At 27.9% G+C, this 22,514-nt stretch overlaps 2 protein-coding genes across 3 annotated transcripts; one reads left to right on the forward strand and one right to left on the reverse strand.

The window, feature by feature from the left end:
- Window positions 1–570: 570 nt before the first annotated feature.
- LOC126894615 (probable 39S ribosomal protein L45, mitochondrial) lies at window positions 571–6,903 on the forward strand. The gene is made up of 7 exons (XM_050665749.1): window positions 571–787; window positions 861–983; window positions 1,061–1,273; window positions 2,932–3,086; window positions 3,154–3,202; window positions 5,850–5,999; window positions 6,069–6,903. The coding sequence occupies exons 1-7, from the start codon at window positions 746–748 to the stop codon at window positions 6,339–6,341; spliced, it is 1,005 nt and encodes a 334-aa protein (XP_050521706.1). The 5' UTR covers window positions 571–745; the 3' UTR covers window positions 6,342–6,903.
- Window positions 6,118–21,533, reverse strand: LOC126894608 (regulator of G-protein signaling loco). Of its 2 annotated transcripts, XM_050665733.1 has the most exons (13): window positions 20,713–21,529; window positions 19,224–19,769; window positions 18,709–19,155; window positions 16,175–16,261; window positions 12,167–12,388; window positions 11,684–11,845; window positions 10,718–10,987; window positions 8,630–8,827; window positions 8,320–8,556; window positions 7,959–8,042; window positions 7,751–7,901; window positions 7,344–7,435; window positions 6,118–6,903 (listed from the first exon to the last, which is right to left on the reverse strand). In XM_050665733.1, the coding sequence occupies exons 1-13, from the start codon at window positions 21,268–21,270 to the stop codon at window positions 6,610–6,612; spliced, it is 3,348 nt and encodes a 1,115-aa protein (XP_050521690.1). In that variant the 5' UTR covers window positions 21,271–21,529; the 3' UTR covers window positions 6,118–6,609. The 2 variants fall into 2 exon arrangements, with proteins under 2 accessions (XP_050521690.1, XP_050521691.1); XM_050665734.1 differs by lacking the exon at window positions 7,959–8,042 and having other exon boundaries at window positions 20,713–21,533.
- Window positions 21,534–22,514: the final 981 nt, after the last annotated feature.

Genomic DNA, 22,514 nt, shown 5'->3' on the forward strand with positions numbered 1-22,514 from the left:
ACAATTGACACGGAGGTCATCGATTTGCCGTACTGGGTGGGAAAAGGGGTGATTGAAGCAAGACGCTGGAGATCATCTGTTACACTCTTTTTCTTCTTCTTCTTCCTCGCCTTAATCCCAACTACTTGGGGTCGGCCACTCTTATCCTGAACTTCCACTTGTCACGATCTCCCACATCATCTACGCTCACATGAGCTGTCCTCATTCAATAGCATCCCTCCATCTCTTTTTTGGTCTTCTTCTAACTCTTCTTCCTTCAACATTCATTTCTATAACTGTTCTTACAGCTTCCGATTCTTCTCTTCTCATAACATGACCAAACCAACTAAGTCTATTTTCTCTCATCTTATCTACGATATAATATAATCAATGATGTTTGTAATAAATGGTTTACTAGATCTTTGCTAAAGACATTCTGTACCAAACAGAAGATCTGTATTATTCACGTTAGCTTCACAAATTCTCACTCGATCCTAGTCTATTCATTTAATGATTTAAATTTAAAATTGTTGATATATTGCTCAATGGTTTTGTATATAAATTACATAGAGCTGATAACAATGCCTAGTGATAACGATATAATAACCAAATTCTCTACTGTGTTTTATAATAATTATAATTTATTTAAAAATTAACAATTTTTTAAATAGATAATTAACTTAATCAATACATTTAAATGTTAATAACATATATTCTAAAGCTTTAAGATTAATCCAAAGAAACTTTAATTCAGAGTTAAGGAATAATGTTTAGGAATTTGTACATGGTCTGCAAAAGGCACAACATTGTAAGTTTTTGTGAACATTCTAAAAGAAAAACATATAATACTTCTGATATATTATATCAAATTTTTATTTTAGCTATCTTATCAAACTGGTCATAATATAACTAAAAGTATACCGATTTTTTATAATGTTGGTCAAAGTCGTAAACGGAGTAACAAACATTATAAGCCTGAATTTAAGAAGTTAAGAAGTCAAAAAGTTGGTTTATTATTTAAAAAAAATATTATTTAATTTAAGTAGCTTTCCAACAACATCAAATTGTATTTCATGTATAGGTTATCAAAGTAGAATTACCTGATTATGAAAAAGATAAACTAGATGATGATAATTATAGTCCAGAATATTTACGTACTAAGTTTAAAGAAAAAGGTGTGCAACCTGTACGTCAATGGATTGAACGTTCAACATTTATTAACAATACTGGACAAATTATTGAACCATATGTTCCACCCGAAGGAGATGGAAAAATATCACCTATAAGCACAGCTGTAGGGTTAAATTAGTTATAAAATTTAATTTATTTTATATTTAATGAATATGAAGAATATAGGGTCATAAATGATAGTAGTCAATTTCTATATATTTTTCGGGAAGTAAAACAAAGTTTTAAACTTTAAATAATAAAATAAAAATAATTGTATTATGAAATGAAAATATTTTTCACAGAATGAATTTTATTATTTAATACCAGGGACGTTTACAGAAAAATTTCCCAGGTGGTGCATAAATAGTTTAAGCCAATTCCTCATACAAAATGGTCTAAAGAGGCTCGTTCCTCCTCTCTGATATTCATATGTTAATATAATATTTTACTGAAAATGGTATTTTAGAAGAGTTCTAAGTAAGAAAAAAAAACCAGGACTAAAATATAGGACAAATGTGATTATGATATCTGACAGTAACTAACATCACTATCATAAAAAATTTACAGTAGCGTAATTTTGAGATATTTTTTAAATTTCTTATATTAAATTTTTTTCAAATTTTCAGCTGTTATAAGTTCAACTAAAATAAAATGAGTTTCTTTTGACGCATAAATCAATAAAATCAGTCCAGTAAAAGCTGAGAATTTTCATGGACATAAAAAATGTACATCTTACTAAAACCAATTAATAATATAAAAAATTAACTTCACATAAAAATTAAGAGATCATAAAAAAGTTATCTATTATAAATTTCTACTTGAATTTAAAAAAATTGTTCAACCCACCTTCCGAAAAAAAAATTATATATGCACTGCACCACTAATTAATGTCTAATATCAATAATTTACAATGCAATTTCTATTACATAACTCCTCTCTTACTACAATATAAATATTATTAATTATTTGGAATAAGTTTAGAAATAAATAGACTATACATTTTACTTTTCCCATTCGCAGACCGTATAAAGCCACTTGTCTCCTTCAAATAACGTTCTGGTTTTTATTGGAACTATATTAGTAACAGTAATCGCTAAATCTCTTTTACATTAACAAAAACTCAAATTCAAATTAAAAAATTTGATAGCTAGGTTATATATTTTACGTTAGTTTCTTTGTTAGTGACATGAAAAATCCAAGGGAATGCAGTAGCAACCCTTGATTACCCTCTACAGTTCTGCCGTGCTAAGCAAAAAGAGGATAACTCCAAAATTAAAAAAAAAATTTTTTTGTTTCTATAGGTAAATTTACTGGTTTTACACCGATTTTTGATGTAAAAGTAGCATATTTCCTATTAAAACCCATCTAAAATTGAAATATAAAATAAGAAAATATACGGTAAGTTCAATATATTTGATGTTTTGTAAGCGAAAACACGGTAAATTCAAATACTAAGCAAAAACTTGATATATCACATAAAAAATAATGGAATTACCATATTTGACTTATGTTCATACATTGGGAAAAAAGGGTATCTTGATTTACTGTTAAAAATGTTTTTTCGTGTTCCTGAAAAATCATGTTGAATGGAGTTATCCTGTTTTCGCTTAGCACGGCAGAGTTGTCCTTGACTAATAATAATATTTTTTCTATTTGTCTATGAAATCGAACCATAAAATAAATAAAAAATTGACAATTACTGTTTTCCATTGCATCTTTCATCTATTTATTACAAGTATAACTGATGATTTGTCATATTTTACATAAAAAAATAATTTATAGGGAGCTAAACAAAAATTGGAATTTTTAAAAAAGAAAAAAGAAACATGGCAAGCTTTAAGGAAAATACGTCAAAATGAGGAAGAGTTTGAATTATATCCAGAGTTTATTAACCTTGCTCAAGATATTTATATTAAAGCACATAAAACTATGGCTGAGTAAGTATTAAATAAACTTAATACTAAATGTATTTCTTTTATTTGTATTTGTTTTTTTTATGTTTAGAAAAGATAAGAAAAAATTACTTCAGTATGTTACAGAAAAAGCTTATGTTGTAAGTAACAATAAAGTGTTTACTATATAGAACTGTAATTATTACCTAACAAAAATTACAGTAGAGTACATTAATTTCTTACTCTGATGTAAACAATAAAATAAAAGTGAATATAAAGTAATGATATCTATGCTTGTATGATTAGTCATCACATATAAAATAGACAGAAATCGATGAGGAGCTTAGGCTCCACAAAATTTAAATTTTAAAATTATAGGTATTTTTATACAAAAAAAACTTGGGGCAATGAAAAAAAACAATTTAGTCTTCACAAATATTTTTTTCATAATTGATTTTTTCATTAAATGATGTAAAATTTTAAAATGTTAACTTTCATTTTTATATATAATATTGTTTAGTAAATAGAAAGCTTTATAGATTTATAGTATAGAAGAGTAAAAAAGGTTCTATATTTGAAATTTTAATTCTTATATTTGTTGAAATATAGGTAGTGATCATCTTCCACTAACACCGCACGTGTGCGTCGTCTGCTATGAGGACGACACGCTGGTGGTGGCGGAAGGCGCCTCGTCCGAGGAGGCTGGATCTCGTGCGAACTGTGCGCTCAGCGCAGTCACCGCCTGGATCCAGCAGGAGGGTAGTGTACTGAGCCTCGCCCTGGACAAGACCGAAGTAGTCTTGTTCACGGGCAGGTACAAGTTCACTCCTCCACGGCTCGCTGTGCTGGGGGTGGAGATCCCGTTTAAGGACTCCATGACTTATCTGGGCCTTGTCATAGACAAACGTCTAAAGTTCGGGCCGCACATTACTCGGGCCCAAAAAGTCATGAATTGCCTGGCGGGACTCATGCCCAATCTGCAAGGGCCGAGAGAGATGCGGCGCAGACTCTTAGTCAGTGTCGTACACTCGGTCCTCCTGTACGGGTCCCCGGTTTGGGCGAATACTCTTGAGTATTTGAGGAAACGACGAGAGGCGAGTGGACCAGGTCCCTCATAGGACCCGATCGGCTGGACCAGGCTCACGGTGAGATGACTTATCGTCTCACCCAAGTGATCCGGCCACAGCTGCTTTAACGAGTACTTACACCGTATTCGTAAAGCATCCGCGCCGACGTGTGACAACTGTTCGGATCGCACGGGAGAGGCTGGTAGCGCTCTGCACACCCTCTTCCGGTGCGAGGCGTGGGCCCAGGAGCGGAACTCTTTGGATTCTCGACTAGGGTCCATGGTGGACCTGATGTTGATGAGTCGGGAGGCTCGTCAAGGCGTTCGCCGAATCCGTCTTATTAAAGAAGGAGGAAGCGGAACGCCTGAAACAAAGGCAGCCACGCCGCCCGTCACAGGAAGACCTGAGGCGATGGTTTAGGCCGGTGCCTTAGGTTCTTGTTCTTGCTTTTGTTTGTGAGTTATTTTGCCAACCCTCCCTAACGGTTCCCACTGTGGGATCCGGTTAACGGGAGGGGGGACACCACATTGCGAGTTAGCTCTTGATTCATTTTGGGCTGATTCACAACGTGGTGGTGTGAATTATTAAGATGGCGTGGACCGCCCTGAAGTAATGCCACACGGCAGTTCTGGCGCGGCCCACAATAATACCGGCCGTGAGAGAAAAAAAGAAGGTAGAGATCATCTGTACAAAATTTCAGATAAATTAGTGAAATTTAACTTGTGTTACAAGTTTTTTCAATTCATATTAAAAGTCATAATATATATATATATATATTTATTATCTACAAAATATGATGAAAATCTAATGTTTAGTAATAAAAACAAGAAATAATTAATTTTTAATATCAGTAAATGAAAATGATTTTTATATTCTAAAATTCTTCAATAAAATTTAAGTTTTACTTTTTGTAAAATTTTATAATTTTTTATTTAAAAAATAATTTATATGAAACTTAATTTTGTTAAGCTACTAGTTATTCAACTAATGAGAAATTTAAAGTTTGTAAAACTTCATTTATTCACTAATTCTCAAAAGAATCATAAAAAAAATCATTAATTATTTGCTATTATTGATTTTAATTATTAAGTTTATTAATAGAATTGGAAAAATGTTTTTTGAGCATCAATATGAGATATTATAAATAAAATATTATCTAATAAATCTTTTTACCTTAAATGATTGTAAATGATGTAATATTTTTGAAATAATAATAATATGCTTAATTTAAAGTCAATTTTCATCCCTTAATGTGTAGGAGCAATTTTAAATTTATATTTCTAACTGAAAATATTGACCAAATAATTAAATACATCCACTTTGATAAATTTTTCAGGTGACATAAAAATAAAATTTATTTTACATCGAAACTAAATGCTACAAAAAAAAATTGTTTTTGTAAAAGACATTGCAGCGAATTATTAGACATTATCATTGTATAAAGGTCAATTTTTAAAAATATTGGATGTATCTGAGTATTGTACTAGTCATCTTGCAGTTTTTAGCACTTTCTAATTTTTATATGTAGTTTAAATTTGTACTATTTTTAGATTATTTTTGATTTCTTGAATGTGCTGAATTAAATGGAACAATTAATTACTTGAGATTTAAAAATTATCCTAAAATAAATGTTCAACAACTTACCTTTTAATAATGTAATCAATTTATTTAAAAATTTAATACTGGATTTACTTACTTCCTAATCAAAATAGATTTTTATATGTATTGTTAATTTTTGAAGGAAATGATTCATAATATTGATGGTAAAACATTAAGATGGTCATTCATAAAATCCATTGAGCCTCCACGAGTAGTTCATGCAAGAGTTACTGATATAATCACTCAAGATAATTTGTTTGCACAATTAACTGTGAGATTTCATAGTCAACAAGTAATTATAACTATAAATAATAAATAAAATTGAAAAATAATTTGTATTTCAACATTATTTTTTCTATAGACATTATCAGTTTTTGATCGTTTTGGGAGATTAATTTTTGGCAGTGATGTTATAGTTAAGAATGTACTCGAGTATGTAGTTTATGAGAAACATATAGTAAATCAGTATGGCTTATGGAGAATACATGGCAAAATAATTCCAGACTGGATGCCTCCCAGAGAACCTGTTAATATAACATATCCTTTAATACAGGAAGACACAAATTTAATACAAACAGCATTGGATAGTCAACCTGATGAAGGAAAATCTAAAATTGTTTTACCAGATGCATAGAAATTAAAATAAAAAAGTATAATAAAATAGATATCAAAAAAAAATTCTGATTTTATCTTTTGTTTCAAATTTTCATAATACATACAATAATAAATTATAAAAATATATTTTAAAGTGTCTAATAATAAAATATTTATATTAAAAATTAATATATAAAAATCCCATTCCAAAATGTACTGAATGTACAAAAATACATTTATAAAAAATCTTAAATTAATTATACAATTTATTTTTTAGTTAAAAAATTTAATTATATAAAATAAACTACTCAAACAAAACTGCTTGTTGGGTTGTCCAAAAAGACAGGTTTTTTTATGCTGTTATCTGAATTTTTTTTAACAAATTGGTCATTTAATAAATTTTTAGGTTTTGGTGGCAATGGAGGAGGCAGTTGATTTACTATTTTAGTTCGAGTTTCATTTATTGGATTAGGTCGTTTAAATTCTTCATCATTTTGAGATGTATAAAAACGAGCTGACTCTCTACAAGGTCTACTCCTATCACTCAATCTCAGTGATTTACGTTGTTTCTTGTTGGTATCTGAATTTTCATTATCTTTATCCTAAAATGATTAAACAGTAAATAATATAAAATGTAACACAGATTACATATTATAGTTTAGCATCGCTGCCTGGGATTGTTGGCCAGTCATAGAAAGTGTACTGGAAATTGTGTCAAAAATAAACATGGTATGAAATTAGAACCCACGACCAAAGATGTTATAGAAACAAACCATTCCGCTAGTCTACCGTGCACTTACAATTCAGATCCCAATATACTTTTAACCTGATAACCTGTTGATGGAAGTTTAAAACCATCAGTATTTAAAATACTAAACAGTTTAAAATTATTTTTTTATTTTTCAATATTAAATGGTAGTTGTTAAGTAAATAAAATATATTTTTTTGGACCTTTATAACATGTCAAACATAAAAATTAGACAAATTAGCAATGACTGTTGCTATTACTCGAAGTATTATTAATATTGATGTTACTACATACTTTTAAAAAATCAGGCATTTCAAAGTTTATTTCTGTACCTCGCTGATCTTCTAATCTACTTCTTTGAGCTCTTTTCAGTCCTTCATAGAGTGCTAATTAATAAAATTTATTAGTAAAATACAAACAAAAATCTTTTAATAATATTACATTCATATTTTTACTTAATTCAGTATAAGTTTAAGTAAAAAAAAGATTTATTTACTAAAAATAACAAAAATCAAACCATAGAAATTTTTTAATTAAATTTAATAACTTCGATTGATACAGAAAATTTTATTACCCTATAGTAATTTAAAATATAAGCATATTATTGTTTTATTTTAAAATTTGTATGAAATTAGACTAATGTACAAAAAATTAAATTACAGTAACTAATGATAACACAAGTAATATAATTATATATTTACCATCACTCTCAGATAATTTTTCACTCTGTAGTTTAGCATTAGGTTTTAATTTAGCAATTAAAGGCGGAAGTTTGCTAAGAGTTTGTTTCTTTTCATTATTATTTATTTGTTCTGGCATTATACACTGAGATTTGCAGGTTTTCTTTATTTTCTAAAAAATAAAAAATGAAAACAAATGCTTTTAATTTTTGTTATAATGATGCCTTACTCTTTGTTTTTCGTGAAAAATTGAATCTCTTCTTAAAAATCTACTGATTAAATTAGATGAATGTTCTGATCCCCATTCTTCAGACTAAGTAAAATTTATTTCATTAAAAATGTATACATTGTCATCTTTATAGCAAATTTGATATCAAAATTATTCAAGAAGAAAAGAAAACACTATTTTTGTATAGCCAACAATGAAAATAGGTTTCTTTAATAATTTAAAGAAAAAATAAAAAAATTATATTACAAAAATGTTTAAGAAAAAGTGTGAATATTGTAAAAATGTATTTTTCAAAAAAAAGTTATATTGTGGTTTTTCTATCAAAAAACAATAATATTAAAAAATTATTTACAAAATTAACCTTTATAGAACCCTGATCAGATGGTTGTTCTACAGATTCAGGACACTTATTTTGCAGTAAGTCTTCAAATACTTGATTAGTTAATTCATCTAAATTACATGAGTCATCTATATACTTCATTGTTGAATAATTTTGAGAAAAAGATGACGCAATATTACTATGGGTGAGAACTTGTATTCTCTGACCATCTACCAGAGCCACATTCACATCTAAATCAACAACTTCATTTTCACTTATCTAAAAACAGCAAAAAATTATAAATTATAGTTAAAATATACAATTTCAAGTAAAATAATAGATATTCTCTGACCAAGCATAAGGTAACTGATTCTGTCTTGTAGCCATATGATAACAATATTGAACTAATTTCTTGTCCAACAGTAGAATCTATTTTACAATCTACATTTACAGTTTTTCTATCAGGAAGATCTAATCTAAAAGAAACTCTAGGTTCCACTTTAACATCCAAGCCATCTAATATACTTGATGATTCACTCAAGTTAATTACCTAAAATAAAATATTTATGCTAGCATTATTATGAATTTACAAACTAGGTGAGTATAATTAATGATAAATAAAATTTTTTTTTATATTTATTTAAGTTTTATTTTATTTTGTGATGGATTAACCACATATAGCTAAAAGTGATAAAAAAAAGTTTCATTTTAATTAAGTAATAATAATTAACTTTTTTAGACCAGGTTTTTCATTTGTTTGTTAAAAAAACTAAATCCAATTTTTATTTATAAGTGATCCCAGAGACGTCTTTTCATTAAAATAGGATAAATATTTCAACATTTCACAAGCTGCTCATTTACTAACATCTTGTATAAATTACACTTTAAATGAAAATAGTTAAAACAGATAGTTTTTAAAATAATTTTAACAGCAATAAAGAAAATGAATTATACATATATTAACTGTATAAGAAAATTAAAAAAAAACTAGACGAAACATTGATGTTAGGACTAAGATCAAAACCAAAGACACAATTAACAAAAATTTCCCTTTAACACATACATTTATAGATTGTATATAAACAATTTTAGCATATGTTAGAAACTAAGCGCAAATGTTTAAACAAAATAATCAAGGATCTTTTTTTTGAGGCTCACAAGCTATTTGAGTAAACTAAAAATTTGTGTTATATCTGATTATGATGACAGAAAATAATGAGACAGGGTGGCTTTTAAAATGGTTTCTATTATATTTAAAATAATTAAATATAAAATATTAATATGAATCTTCTCCATTGAAAAAATGAAAATAAATAAATAAAATAAAATAAAATTTCATTTTCATTAAACTCTTTAAAATAATTATAAATCAACTTTTAAAAAGAGAAATGGTTTACTCAAACTATGATCTGGTCAAGCAAGAATGCAGATTAATCAACCCTAGTTTTCATTCAATACAAATTAGATTAAAGATATTGACCAAGTTGTCATCTCTTAAATGACATTCAAGGGGTAAACAATTATTTTCAGAGAAATTATTTTAAAAAAATTAGTAGGGACAAAATGGGGCGCTTGTCTAAAGATACTTCGAATATCCGGTCTAGCTTTTTGTTAATCAGCCAGAGAGTATGCCAGTTCAGTATGTAGTCTTTCAGCACACGCCAAGAAAGTAGACATAGCCTTGAATAACACAAATAAATTAATGGATGTCTAAAACCCACACCTGTAGGAAAAACACAGATTTTAATCGGGATTGCTCCCTCAGATATCAGAAGAGAAGTAGCAGCGATGGTGGAAAGGAAGAAACAGATAAATGACCACAGACACCACATGTTTGGTGAAGTTAAAATTAATAGCCGGCTAAAATCTAGAAAGCTGTTTATCAAAACTAGTGAACCCATTATAGAAATGCTAACAGTAACAAGATTAAAAAAGTGGCAGTCACCGATAACGATAAAAGTACAATATGGGGACATCCGACAGAATCCTTCCCCCAAGATACAACTTACCTTGTCACACATGGAAGACCATTAACAGAATACGATTGGAAGTAGGAAGAACTAAAGAAAATATGTGCAAATGGAGCCTTACTACAGATGCGGACTGTGAGTGCGGGTACATGCAAAAAACAAAACATCTATTGGAATGTCCAATGCTACCAGTAAGAGGAGAGTTCGAGGATTTTATAGGAAAACAATTAAGGGACAATGCAAATAAAATTGCTGATTTAATTGCTGGAATTTAAAATTCTACCACTGACCGCCACGAAAAGAAGAAGTAGAAGAGAAATTATTATCTTATTCATTTTTATTTAGTTTTGTTGGTGCAACTTCTTCTCCAACACCATTTGTTGGTTTTGAAAGCATTGTTTTAACATTAAATTTACGGTTTCAAAATAATTTGGTTCTCCAATATTTCTTTTATAAAAAATAATATTTACCTGTTCACCATTATTAGTTGTCACTTTGAAAAATTTGTATGGAAATTCTCTTTTAGTAAATAATCTCTGAATAATGACTTGAACACTTAAATCTGGATTAACATGGAGTACAGTTGATGATTTATCAGGTAAAGTGACTCGACAAAGACCAGATGTCAAAGGAGGTTGAGTATTTGACTGTCTTCTCCATGAAAGAATTGATTTTCTACGACTTCCAGTATTAACACGATATTCAACTGCATTATTCAATGATTCATCTATATCAAATGGCTAAAAAAATGTATATTTTATTTTTAAATGTATAATATACTTTATTATAATATGTATAAATTTGCAATAAAATATAAATTATAAGATTCTTAGATGAGATTTAATACATTCAATATAAATTGAAATTGATAAGACTTAAAAGTTGAGAAGATATTATACCATATCTTCATTTTATACAACATTTCTAAAATTTGCACAGCATAAAAATTACTTGTGTTATTGAATGAATATTTTACTTGAAAATGTTATACATATGTGTTACATATACAGACTGATTAAAATCTGGTAAGGTGAGTATCTTACCAGATACTCATCAAAAAGTTCAACAATAATATGTAGTTAAATAATTTTTTTTTTGACATTTTTATCCATTTAGGGATAAAAATCCTTATTTATAATTTTCTTAAATGGGAACCCATATTTTCAACTTTATAATATGATAGAAAAAATTAAAAAATAATTTTATCATTAAAATTTTTCAATTTTGTGAACCTGATATTTTTCTCTTTACAAAAATTTAAAATTCTCAATAGTTACTAGGAAAATGAGTGTCTTACCAGATTTGGATCACACAGTATACCTTATATGTATATGATTAATAACTTATTCAAAAATTAATTAAAATATTACATTTTTTCCAATATTAACATATATTTAAATGTTTAATTAATATATACTTCCAAATGAAATAATTACCTTTTTATTGGGATATTGTGATGATTTTAATATTGGCATAACTTCATCTATATTAGGTGTACTTTCTGCTATTTGTTCTACAAGACACGTCTTAAATAGGTCAGATTTAATGAATCGGGGATAACTATCAAATTTCATGAGGTTAAACACTTGTTTTTGGGCCTTTAAACATAGAAATAGTAATATAACAATACTAGAAAAAAATCTTCAAATTAGTGATGTCACAAACTATCCAGTTCGAATTACAATTAAAAATATCAAATCAAACTTTTTTTTTTTAAATAGCTTTGTAAATCAAATTAACATAATAAAAAAACTTCTTGAATTTATCAAATAATATTTGGTTAAGTTTTGATAATATATTTGGTTTGTTTGTTTCAATTTGAGTTTGATTACAAAATTGAAAGTTTGATTGGGGTTCAGTTTTATTTTAAAAATCAAGATTTGTAACATCACTATTTCAAGTATAGAAAGTAAATTTACATGTAAGAAAAGATTTGGATCTGCTTGTTCTATTTGTTGAATGGTCAGATTAGAAGCTTTTGAATCTACATTAACTGATTCTAAAGCATCATTCGATAAATGTTTAGAATATATATCACGAGCCAAAGCACATCTCAGTACTTGGTCATGAGTAGAATTGTAATGTTCACATGCAGTCCAAAAATACAAGTTTTCTGCACTAAATTCCTTTTTTAAAAATTCCTATAAAAAGTAAAATGTAATGAAACTAAATTTAAAAAATCACTATTTTAGACAAAATAATAAAATTAAAAATAGATAAATACACTTTTTCAGATCCTTCCGAATATCACTTTGATATTTGTAAAATACTTTTACTTTAATACTTTCTTTTTTTTCTATTTTTAACTATTAATTGTTATATAGTTATTGTATTTTATGAAATTATTCTATAGTAACTCTTTAGAGTTACTATTGCAAAAATATGCAATTTATTTATACAATGTAAAAGAAATCCAACTAATAATTCAAATTGTTAAGTTTTGATCTATGCAACAGGATTACCTTATTATACGTATTTAAAATGTCCATTCTGTTAATATTTATAAATTATTGTATTAATAGGTATTTCATAATTATTAAATATCTATTATTCAAGTCATATTTATTTTATAAGTTAATGAGAATGTTAGAGTAATGTAAGTGTAGATTTACATTCAACTTGAAAAATGTTTTTAGCTTCGATGCGAAGCTGAGAAGGTGGTATTGGTTTTACTATGATGTTTTTTTTTTTTTTTTTAGTGTCTGTTACCACTTTTTTTCAGCTCTCACCGAACAGATTTTTTCAACGATACGTCAAAAGATCACAAATCGTATCTAGTGGAAGACATTACCCTTAAAAATTGAAAAAATTTCACTCGTTTCCCGTAAATGGGGGAAACCTCCAAAAAAATTACAAATTTAAAAATCACTAATTTTCGAAATTTTTTCAATTTTTTTTACTAAAAACTGCTGTAACTTTTTCAAAAATGAACATATCAATATAATTTTTTTTTATATAGATGCTTGATGTCTTTACTTATCATTTGGTATATTTTTTTTGTAAATCTGACCTTTTATCTGCCCACAGGGGGAGATTTAAAATAACAACTTTTTCACAAAAAATTAACTTTTTCAACTTAACTTTTGAAAATGTTCCGGAAGGTCTGACACCTTTATATATATCTTAAATTAAAGCTTATATTAAATATACTTTAATTTAAAAAAAAAAATTTGACCTCTGGACTTGTCTTCACGGCGAAAATGGCTACCAAATGCTATTTTCGTGTGAAAATTCTCGATTTTATTTTTTATATTTTTAACTTTATAATGCTATAACTTATTGAAAAGTGTATAGACCAACACAATTTTTTAATGTATCAGTTGTACACTTCAGTGATTAATCCTGTGATATTGTACAGTACCCTGGTCTGGTAGACCAGAACAGCACTCGTTACAGCTAGGAAAGAATTTAGTCACATACAGAGAATGGCTGCCATATCCATCACTGGAGTATTAAGAACTACACTAACGGCATTAGAGGTACAATAAAATAATTTTGATATTTTTAATTTATATGAAAAATATGTAGTCTTCAGCACCATAGAAAAATGCATAGCCTCCACAAATATATAGAATTAGTTAACCCAGCAAACGTTGTTTTGCCAAAAAGTTTTTTTAAACATTAAGTGGACCCAGCGAACTTAATGCCTTCAAATAAACTTAAAACATAAAACAATAATTAAACATATAGTCCAAGAATTTATTTGAATTGAAACAAAAATCAGTTGAGTGCAATATGATAAACAATGTTTTTCATTTTGTTTTCTGGTGCAAAAACAAACAACAAAGACGGCTTATCAATACGCGAACTATAAACGTACAGCTGACCGTGCGAAAAACATGAAAATTGTAAATTGATCCCACAGACTTCCAATGATTGGCCTTGCGATTTATTAATTGTCATTGCAAAAACCAATTGAACGGGAAACTGAATCTGCATGAATTAAAATGGAAGATTTGTTGGAATGATTGGAATTCGTGGAATAGTTTTAGTTTTAGTTATTATCCATGTGGACATAATGCCCATGCACTCAAACCTGTTGGTCCATTGTGCACACCTCATACTGAATTGTCTTGATTTCGGTTTACCCACCTAAGTGTTATCACCAAAGTGTTAATACATTACCAACCATAAAGTCACGTCTAAAGATGACTAAAGAGACCTGTCTTTCTGGCGAAATTAAGTGTCACTCTGGGTTTTAGGTTTTTAATATTTTCTTTTTCAGGAAAAGGTTTATTCAAGTAGTTTGATCTTAGTGTGGACAAGGCTTCACATTTGCACATGATGTGAAATGAGTCTTCCTCTTCTACTCTACACTTCCTGCACAATGGTGATTCCAATACCCCCCCTGTGTTAAGATGTTTAAGCAGGTGACCATGTCCTGTCAGTAGACCAGTCAGCGTGCTTATTTGATATCTAAGTCATGCTATTAAGATCACCCAACAGTAGATCAGGGGCCTTGATAAACATTTTAGATTGTCTAGGTACTACCAAGTACTTCCAGATTTTCCTGTGTTGTTCTCTGCACCAATTCTTGGGTAACGCTTTGAGCGATTGCTTAGTGAGTCCTACCACTGGTTCTGCTCCAACATAGGTGTTCTCTGCTCCTTTCCTGGCTAGAAAGTCAGCATTCTCATTTCTAGTGACACCGTTGTGTCCCGGTACCCACGCTAGTGTAACTTTGTTGAACCTCAATAGTGATTCTAAAGTTTCCCTACATTCGAGGACCAGCTTTAAATTCACCTGATCGTTACAGAGTGCCTTCAAAGTTGCTTGACTATCACTTAAGATAGTTATCTTCCTACTTTTGTATACCAGCAGGTTCTGAGCCCCAACCTGTATCACCATCACCTCTGCTTGGAAAACAGAGGGTGAATTCGTGGGATAAGGACTTCCTCTCCTTTGAATATGCTCTTGATGATCGTTGCTTGAATTACATTGTTCATCAGTTTTTTGATAGACATCGTGTACCATTGCACAATTTAGGATGATTTAGATTCCGTAACATAATAATGATCAATCTCACCTTTAGCTGTAAATTATGTGGCGGAGTTCCCGGCACATCAAGCGAGTTCAAAAATTCAGTTGGATAGTTGGTCGCTTCATTTTCGACGGTTACGCTATCAACAGATTTGTATGAACGCAATTCTCCAGAGATTTTACTATGAATAATACAATTCAAACTATCGACATCCTTATTCTTCGCTACTAGTATTGCTCGTTTACTTATCTAATCAAGATGTTTATAATTGTCTTCATTTCTCTATGTTGATCCATTATTTTGGTGTTGGCCAGTGGGCTTCATTTTAACGATTAATTACGTCATATGGATCATTACACAAAGCTTGCTGTAGCTTTTTTAATTCGAAAAAACATTCCGGAACTCAAAAAATCAATCATCAAAAAATTTAAAAAAAAAAAACCAAAAAATTTTTTTTTTAAAAATGGTTTTTCCAACAATTTTTTTCGTAAAAATTTTCTGGCAATTACGAACAATTTAAAAAAAATTTGAGCCAAATCGGCCCAGCCGTTCTCAATTGATGAAATGTTATACATTTTTAGCTTCATTTTTATATACAGAGTGTTCAGTAAGTCAGGAAACGGGTATCTATTGTTCTCATTGTTACAAACAATGAGAACAATAGAAACCCGTTTCCTGACTTACTGAACACCCTGTATATAGATTTCTTTGGGAGGAGAGAGGAGAAATAAAACCATAGGGTAGAGAAGCTTTTTATTAAGTTGATTATCCCCATTAATGAGGTTGAGCATGGGTCTATAATCCCTACAAAAAATTTGTTTAAAATACACCTGACTGATAGTAGTTAATAGATAAATCTAATTAGAAGAAAAAAAATGATTAAAATTTATTCTTATTTCTAAAATTTTTTATTAGAACTAATATATTAGGAAATATTTTCACTTACAGCAAATTTTTGTGATGCAACTGGATCCTGTAAAACTTTTTCAAATGATAATGTCCAATCTTGAACTTGATTATTTCTTGATTCATTCTAAAATTATAAATTTAAAAATATTAATTAGATATTACTTTATAAAAACAAAATAATTTATTTTAAATATTAATCATCGTATTACTGAAAAATGGTTAGTTAATATAAAATATATAATTAGTGATTTAAAAAGTAAAAAAGACAGATAAATTATTTCAAACAATGGAAACCACCATTTCACTTACACTCGGTATATTTTTATTATGCATAATATATTATTTATACCATTTAAAATTTTTTTTGTTTAAATTTTAAATATGAAAACCATTAAGTTGATTAAGCAAATCATTGTTACTAGAAATATTTTTAGTAGTTAGTATCATAAAATCATTCTAAGTTCCAAATAAATCTAATTGTTTTAATTAATATGACCCTTGTAATTACAGCAATCCTACAATAATTGAGTTTTAAACATTTTAATTAATAATTTAATCTAAGTTATAAGTTATCATAGTCATAAAAACAAAAAATATGTAAAACAATTATGTTTACTTTAATTTTAATTTCAAAAGAATTAGTATGTGTTGGTACACGTACAAATAAATTGTTAGAAATAGTAACACAGCTAATCTTACAAAAAGGTAACATAACTTTTAAAATTTTACAAATAAATGAAGTTTTACATCACAGATTTAAGTTTTACTTATTTTCAACATGATAGTGCACTAGATAATAGTTTTAGCAATTCCCCATAGTAATAATATGAATTTAAATTATGTATGACAGACACATGTCATGGATATTAATATGACGTCATAATAAGGATAACCTATTTACCATCATATTAGTTTTTGAATTTTGATTGCACATAGAATATTAATTGAATATTTTTATATTTTAGACATAACAAATAAAATCTTAATATCTCAAAAAAAAATTTTTTTTATTTTTCTCAACATAAATTAAAAGTAAAGGAAATTTCATAAAATTAATTAATATTTTCTAGATGATGAACTATTAGCATAGCTAATCATAATTTTTTGTATAACCTGAGCACACCAATTTTTTTCTGAAAAATAATTGTATAAAAAAAAAAAGACTATTTTTCAAAACTCCCTTGTGTTATCAGTAGATTTCAAAAATATTATAAGACTAAATTATTTGTGACTAAAAATATACAGAATAACCAAAAACTGATAATACACTTATTTTTTAAAAAACTAGTGAAATTTTTTTTTCATTGACTTAGGGTTAAAAGCAATCAAATTTTCTTAAATAAGAACATTATTTTTTTAACTTGATAGTAAAATAGAAAAAAAATTACAAATATAGGTATTAGGGAGATTAAAAAGAACTTTGTTTTTATTGATTTTTTTTATCCAATTACAACTATCTGAATTTTAAAATTTGGATGTTAAGTAAATATCTTTCATTGAATTAATTTTTTAATATAGGTGGCTGCAATAATCTTTTATGATAGCTTATACAAGATGATTTTTTTATTATGACCCACTCAATTACTTATAGAATAAAAATAATTTAAACATTTTTTTGTTTTAACTATGTAATACTTTTTAAGTTCATCCCTTATGCCTTGAAGGGTATCAACTTTTCTTTTTAAATGGGAATACATATTTTGAATTTAATAAAATGTTTAAGTTTTTAATTTAATATTAAATGGCATTTGAATTTTTAATATAACTTTATTTGCTTATTAGATATAAACATTTAAAGTTTCAAATTTTTGAGTTAATATATATGTATAATACACAAGTTACTTCAAATATAGGTAACTAATTGGTTTTTTATAAAACTTTAACTAATACAAAATTTTATACCACGATGATTGTCCTAGCTTAGATATATATTAAACCAATGTAGTTCAATTAGACTTAAGTAATTACTTATTTTAGTGACAGAGGTACGAATAAGATTTATTTCTGAAAGAGATTTTGATTTTAATCATTTTTCATGCTCATTACTTCAAAGTGTTTCTAAAAAATTGTTATAAGCAAACAGACATTAAAGGCCAAAAATATATAAAATTATCAAAAACAGTTTATCATTTTGAAAGGTTTATTAGCATTATCCCTACATCGAATATTTGTATTAAAATCAAAGATAGAATATTTTAAATAAAATTTTTTGTAAAAAAAAATGTTATTAATAATGTTATATAATATTTATCATAGTATAAATATACTAATTCAAATTTTTTTTTTTAATTCTATATAGGATAAAAGAAGCTTCTAACTTCTATTTAAACTGCTTATTATAATGAAATAATGCTTGAAATGTCAAACCTAAAAATAGACTGACTTTAAAATTTCAAAAGAAAAAAGTTAATAGTTTTAATAAAAAAAATTCAATTTTAATGTAGCTCTTAATTAAAACTAAAATACAATAAAACTATTAATATCTGATTTTTATTTCTTAGATGTTTTTTCCTAAAAATTAATTATTTGATTTCAATAATTACAAAAATAATTGTATGCATAAAAACTTACACAAGCATTATTACTAAATGGTTCGCAGGCTTCTTCTGTTTCTTTATTATTTTTTAAACTTCCCCAAATATTAGGTTTGTTATCTTCAAAATTTGTTTTAAACTCTTCTAAACTTTGAGTTGTAAGAGTATATCTTGGACAATCAAAAGTGGAATTTGATTTAAATTTACTTTCAGGCAATAATATTTCTTGGCTGCGTACACTACTACCTAAGCTCATTCCTTCACAAGAGTTATAATCATGTTGCATACTACTTTCACTTTTAGATCTTCGAGGCGGACCCGGAGAGCTGACTAAAACAGGATAATCAGGACTTATTTGACTAAATGCAAGATCAACTGAACTAGTGCTTAAAGGTGAACGACTCCTGGCACCACGTTCAATAACATTATCTTTAGGCGTTACAGAATCTGAGCATTCAATGCAATGAGTAGCTATATCACCAACCTAAAAATGTTATTTTTTAAATATTTTACTAATTACTTAAATTAAAAAAAGGTCATAAATATATTTACCTGTTGAATATGTAAACATTGATTTTGTACATCAACCATAAGAATTCTATCAGTTTGTATACCACGATATTCCTTGTAACCAATGCCAGAATCACTATTACTAGTTGTTGTACTATCGTGACTTAGATGTGGTGAATTTCCAACCGTATTAAGAATCAATTCAGATTTGTAATATTTTTCAATAAACAAAACAATTTCATCACAATTAGGAGGGAATTGGGAACAGATTCCATTAGTACCTCTAATACATGTTATTTTAAATCTTTTAGCAATAACTGAATGTTCATCATGAGATGCTGGATCAACAGCAAAAACGTGACAAGAATTGGAGGGTTCATCGTCAGCTGCTGAGATGGTAACAACTCCAAAATATTTACTATTCTCATAAGCACCTGCAGCACAAAACATTACACGGTCCTTGGGATAGACGGCTAAATTAGCACCTACATTATTTTGAAGACATAGACTCAAACTAAATCCAGTCATAAGAACAACAGCATGAGAACGTTTTTCTGCTTTTAAACGTTTGATACAACTTTTGACAACCTATTGATTAAAATTAAAGTTTAAAATATATGTCATAAACATTTAAGTAATTTTAATTAGATTACTTAAAAATTTTAATACTTAAATAATGACACAATTTGACCTTAAGGGGTCCCAAAATAAATATTATAGTGGGACTTTTTCAACTTAAAAGATCCTTTTTTATAAATTTAGATTTTTATAACACATTTCAATTTGGAAATCATGAGTAAAAAAAAGAAAGTTTTGGTGATCAAAAATCCCAAATTGTCCACCCATTTCTTTCCTAATTTTCCCAATGTACTTAAACTTTTACCTCTAGTGCTAAATTCAAAATAACCTAGCAATAAATATAATTTAGTAACTATTTCATACCTTTCATCTACAAACATTTGAAATAAATGAATCCACATAAATTAATGTTAATAAAATTTACTAATCAAATTAATCTAAATTAAAAATAAACATATTGACAGCTTCAGTACAATGACTTCTCAGTAAGAAATATCCAAACTATCATATGATAATAATTAGATATTTATTTAACATTTTAATATAATATGAAAAAATATATATTTTTGAATTAATTTTATAAAAAAAATTTATAGTAACATACTCAAAAACAAAATCTACAAATTGTAATTTATCATTTAATTTAACCTCGAAAAATTGACAGTTATACCCTGAATCTAAGAACATAAAGACATTAATTTATTTATTTCACAAAAATAAACCATATAATATCTTTTCTTTCCTCGCCTTTAACCTAAGTACTTGAGGTTGGCCACCCTTATTCTAAACTTTTACCATTATAATGTCTACTAATTTATCAACTAAAAAAGTAACATCAATACATATGGTATAGATTATAATTAATTCATTATTTGTTAATTATCTAAATAGTTTTTGATAATCAAATGCATAAAATTATTAAATTCAAACTATAAAAATGAGAATAACTAACTTGTAGTCTTGATCCTATTGGAATACATGGCATTTCTATAGATCCCAAATATCGTACAAATACTTGAAAAGTATAATTTAATACTTCTTCTTTATGAAGTGTTGTACTGTAAGTAATTCTTGGAATAGGTTTTAAATTCTCCCCTAGATAATTAATATCGTCATTTTTCATTTTGTTGACATTAATAGGGGTTAATGCAGGTCTTGATTTATGAGGATATTTAGGGCGTTGTTTACCAAACTCATTTTTATATTCTTCATCAGAACTATCAGAATAATAATTTTCTGCTATTTCTAAACGTAATGTAGATTGACAACTGCCAATCAACTGAACAACATCATCATGAAGTAGCTTACTGACATTACTATTACTGACAGCAACTAAATAATCACCTGCCTTAAGACCTGCTTGATCAGCAGGACTACCAGGTACTATACAGCTAAGTATACATGGTTGCTGACCAGATATAGTAAATCCAAAGCCATTCTTTCCTCGATTTACCTCGACTATACGTACACCATAGTTTGGTCGTTTCTTACGTCTTCGAACTGGATGCATTATGAAAAATAACGTCACATCATCAACAATGTCAAAACTTTTTAATTTATGCAGATAAATCAATCATCATTAGATATAAAATATAATAATAACACAATTATAAAATAATATATAACTTAATTTTATTTAGATTTTAATAAAAAAAGATGTGAGTTAACTGAGTGGAATTTATAATTGTGATACGAGAAAACTGTATTAGTAATACAAATGATAATGAAACAAGGGCTACAATGCTTGTCAATGAAATTAGTAAGATCAGATCATATAGAAATTATACTTTCAACTTTCTTGATTAAAAATGAATGCCTACGTTTGTCAAAATAAACCATGGTCGTTAAACATTATTCGTTTACGTGACCAGTCAGGTTATTTTATAACTAGCCTGGTCACAGATAATACGATTTTGTTAAGCGGTAGTCTGGTTTAAAAGTATGTTACCACAAATATAGATGTAATACATAATTGTAATTTTACGAGTGTGAAGCTACCAATTCCTGGTCCACCAACTTCTTATCACTAACAAATTTCGGTTACCAATATATTATACAGTATAACGCTTTTTCCTACCGATAGATGTAGACACATAATACCAAAAAGCATATATTAAACCAATTCGGCGGTTATACACACAACAAAGATCTGACGGCCGGTGGGAGCATAAATACACTTTAAAACGTATACACCGACGTACCAACTAGAGATGTTAAGTTCGTGAACGAATAGTTCATTTGAACTATTCACTTAGATGAACTATTCTGAACTGTTTCAGTACCTGTAACTTAACAGTTCACAGTTCGAAAAAAATTGGTAGCAATGTATAAATGAAATAGTTCGCGAACTTCTTTAAAAATTCTTTGTGGTTCGTTGTTCGAAATACTGTAAATGGTTAATAGCTGTTTACAATTAGATAACAAATAAATTATATTGTTAAAATGTTACACGGTTTTTAACTGTTTAACAATAAAATAAATTCATACTATGTACAAATATTAGATCAGATTTCTGATTATGATATGAACTTATGACTACTGGTCAGTATATCTACCTTGAATTAGGTGATAATGATAACATGAGCCATGAGGGTATTAATAATAATTTTTTCTTAGTTTATGATGTTCAGGTTAAGGGTTAGTTTATAACTTAATTGCCCATAAGTAGTGTGAACTACAACTGAACCGTGTACTGCTATACTAATAGTGATAAAATGAATAGTTCGTTGCCAAACAATATCAGCATGATCAATA

The sequence above is a fragment of the Daktulosphaira vitifoliae genome, unplaced genomic scaffold, assembly GCF_025091365.1.
Source record: "Daktulosphaira vitifoliae isolate Bord-2020 unplaced genomic scaffold, ASM2509136v1 Scaffold_1, whole genome shotgun sequence".
In the NCBI taxonomy this organism is placed as follows: Eukaryota; Metazoa; Arthropoda; class Insecta; order Hemiptera; family Phylloxeridae; genus Daktulosphaira; species Daktulosphaira vitifoliae.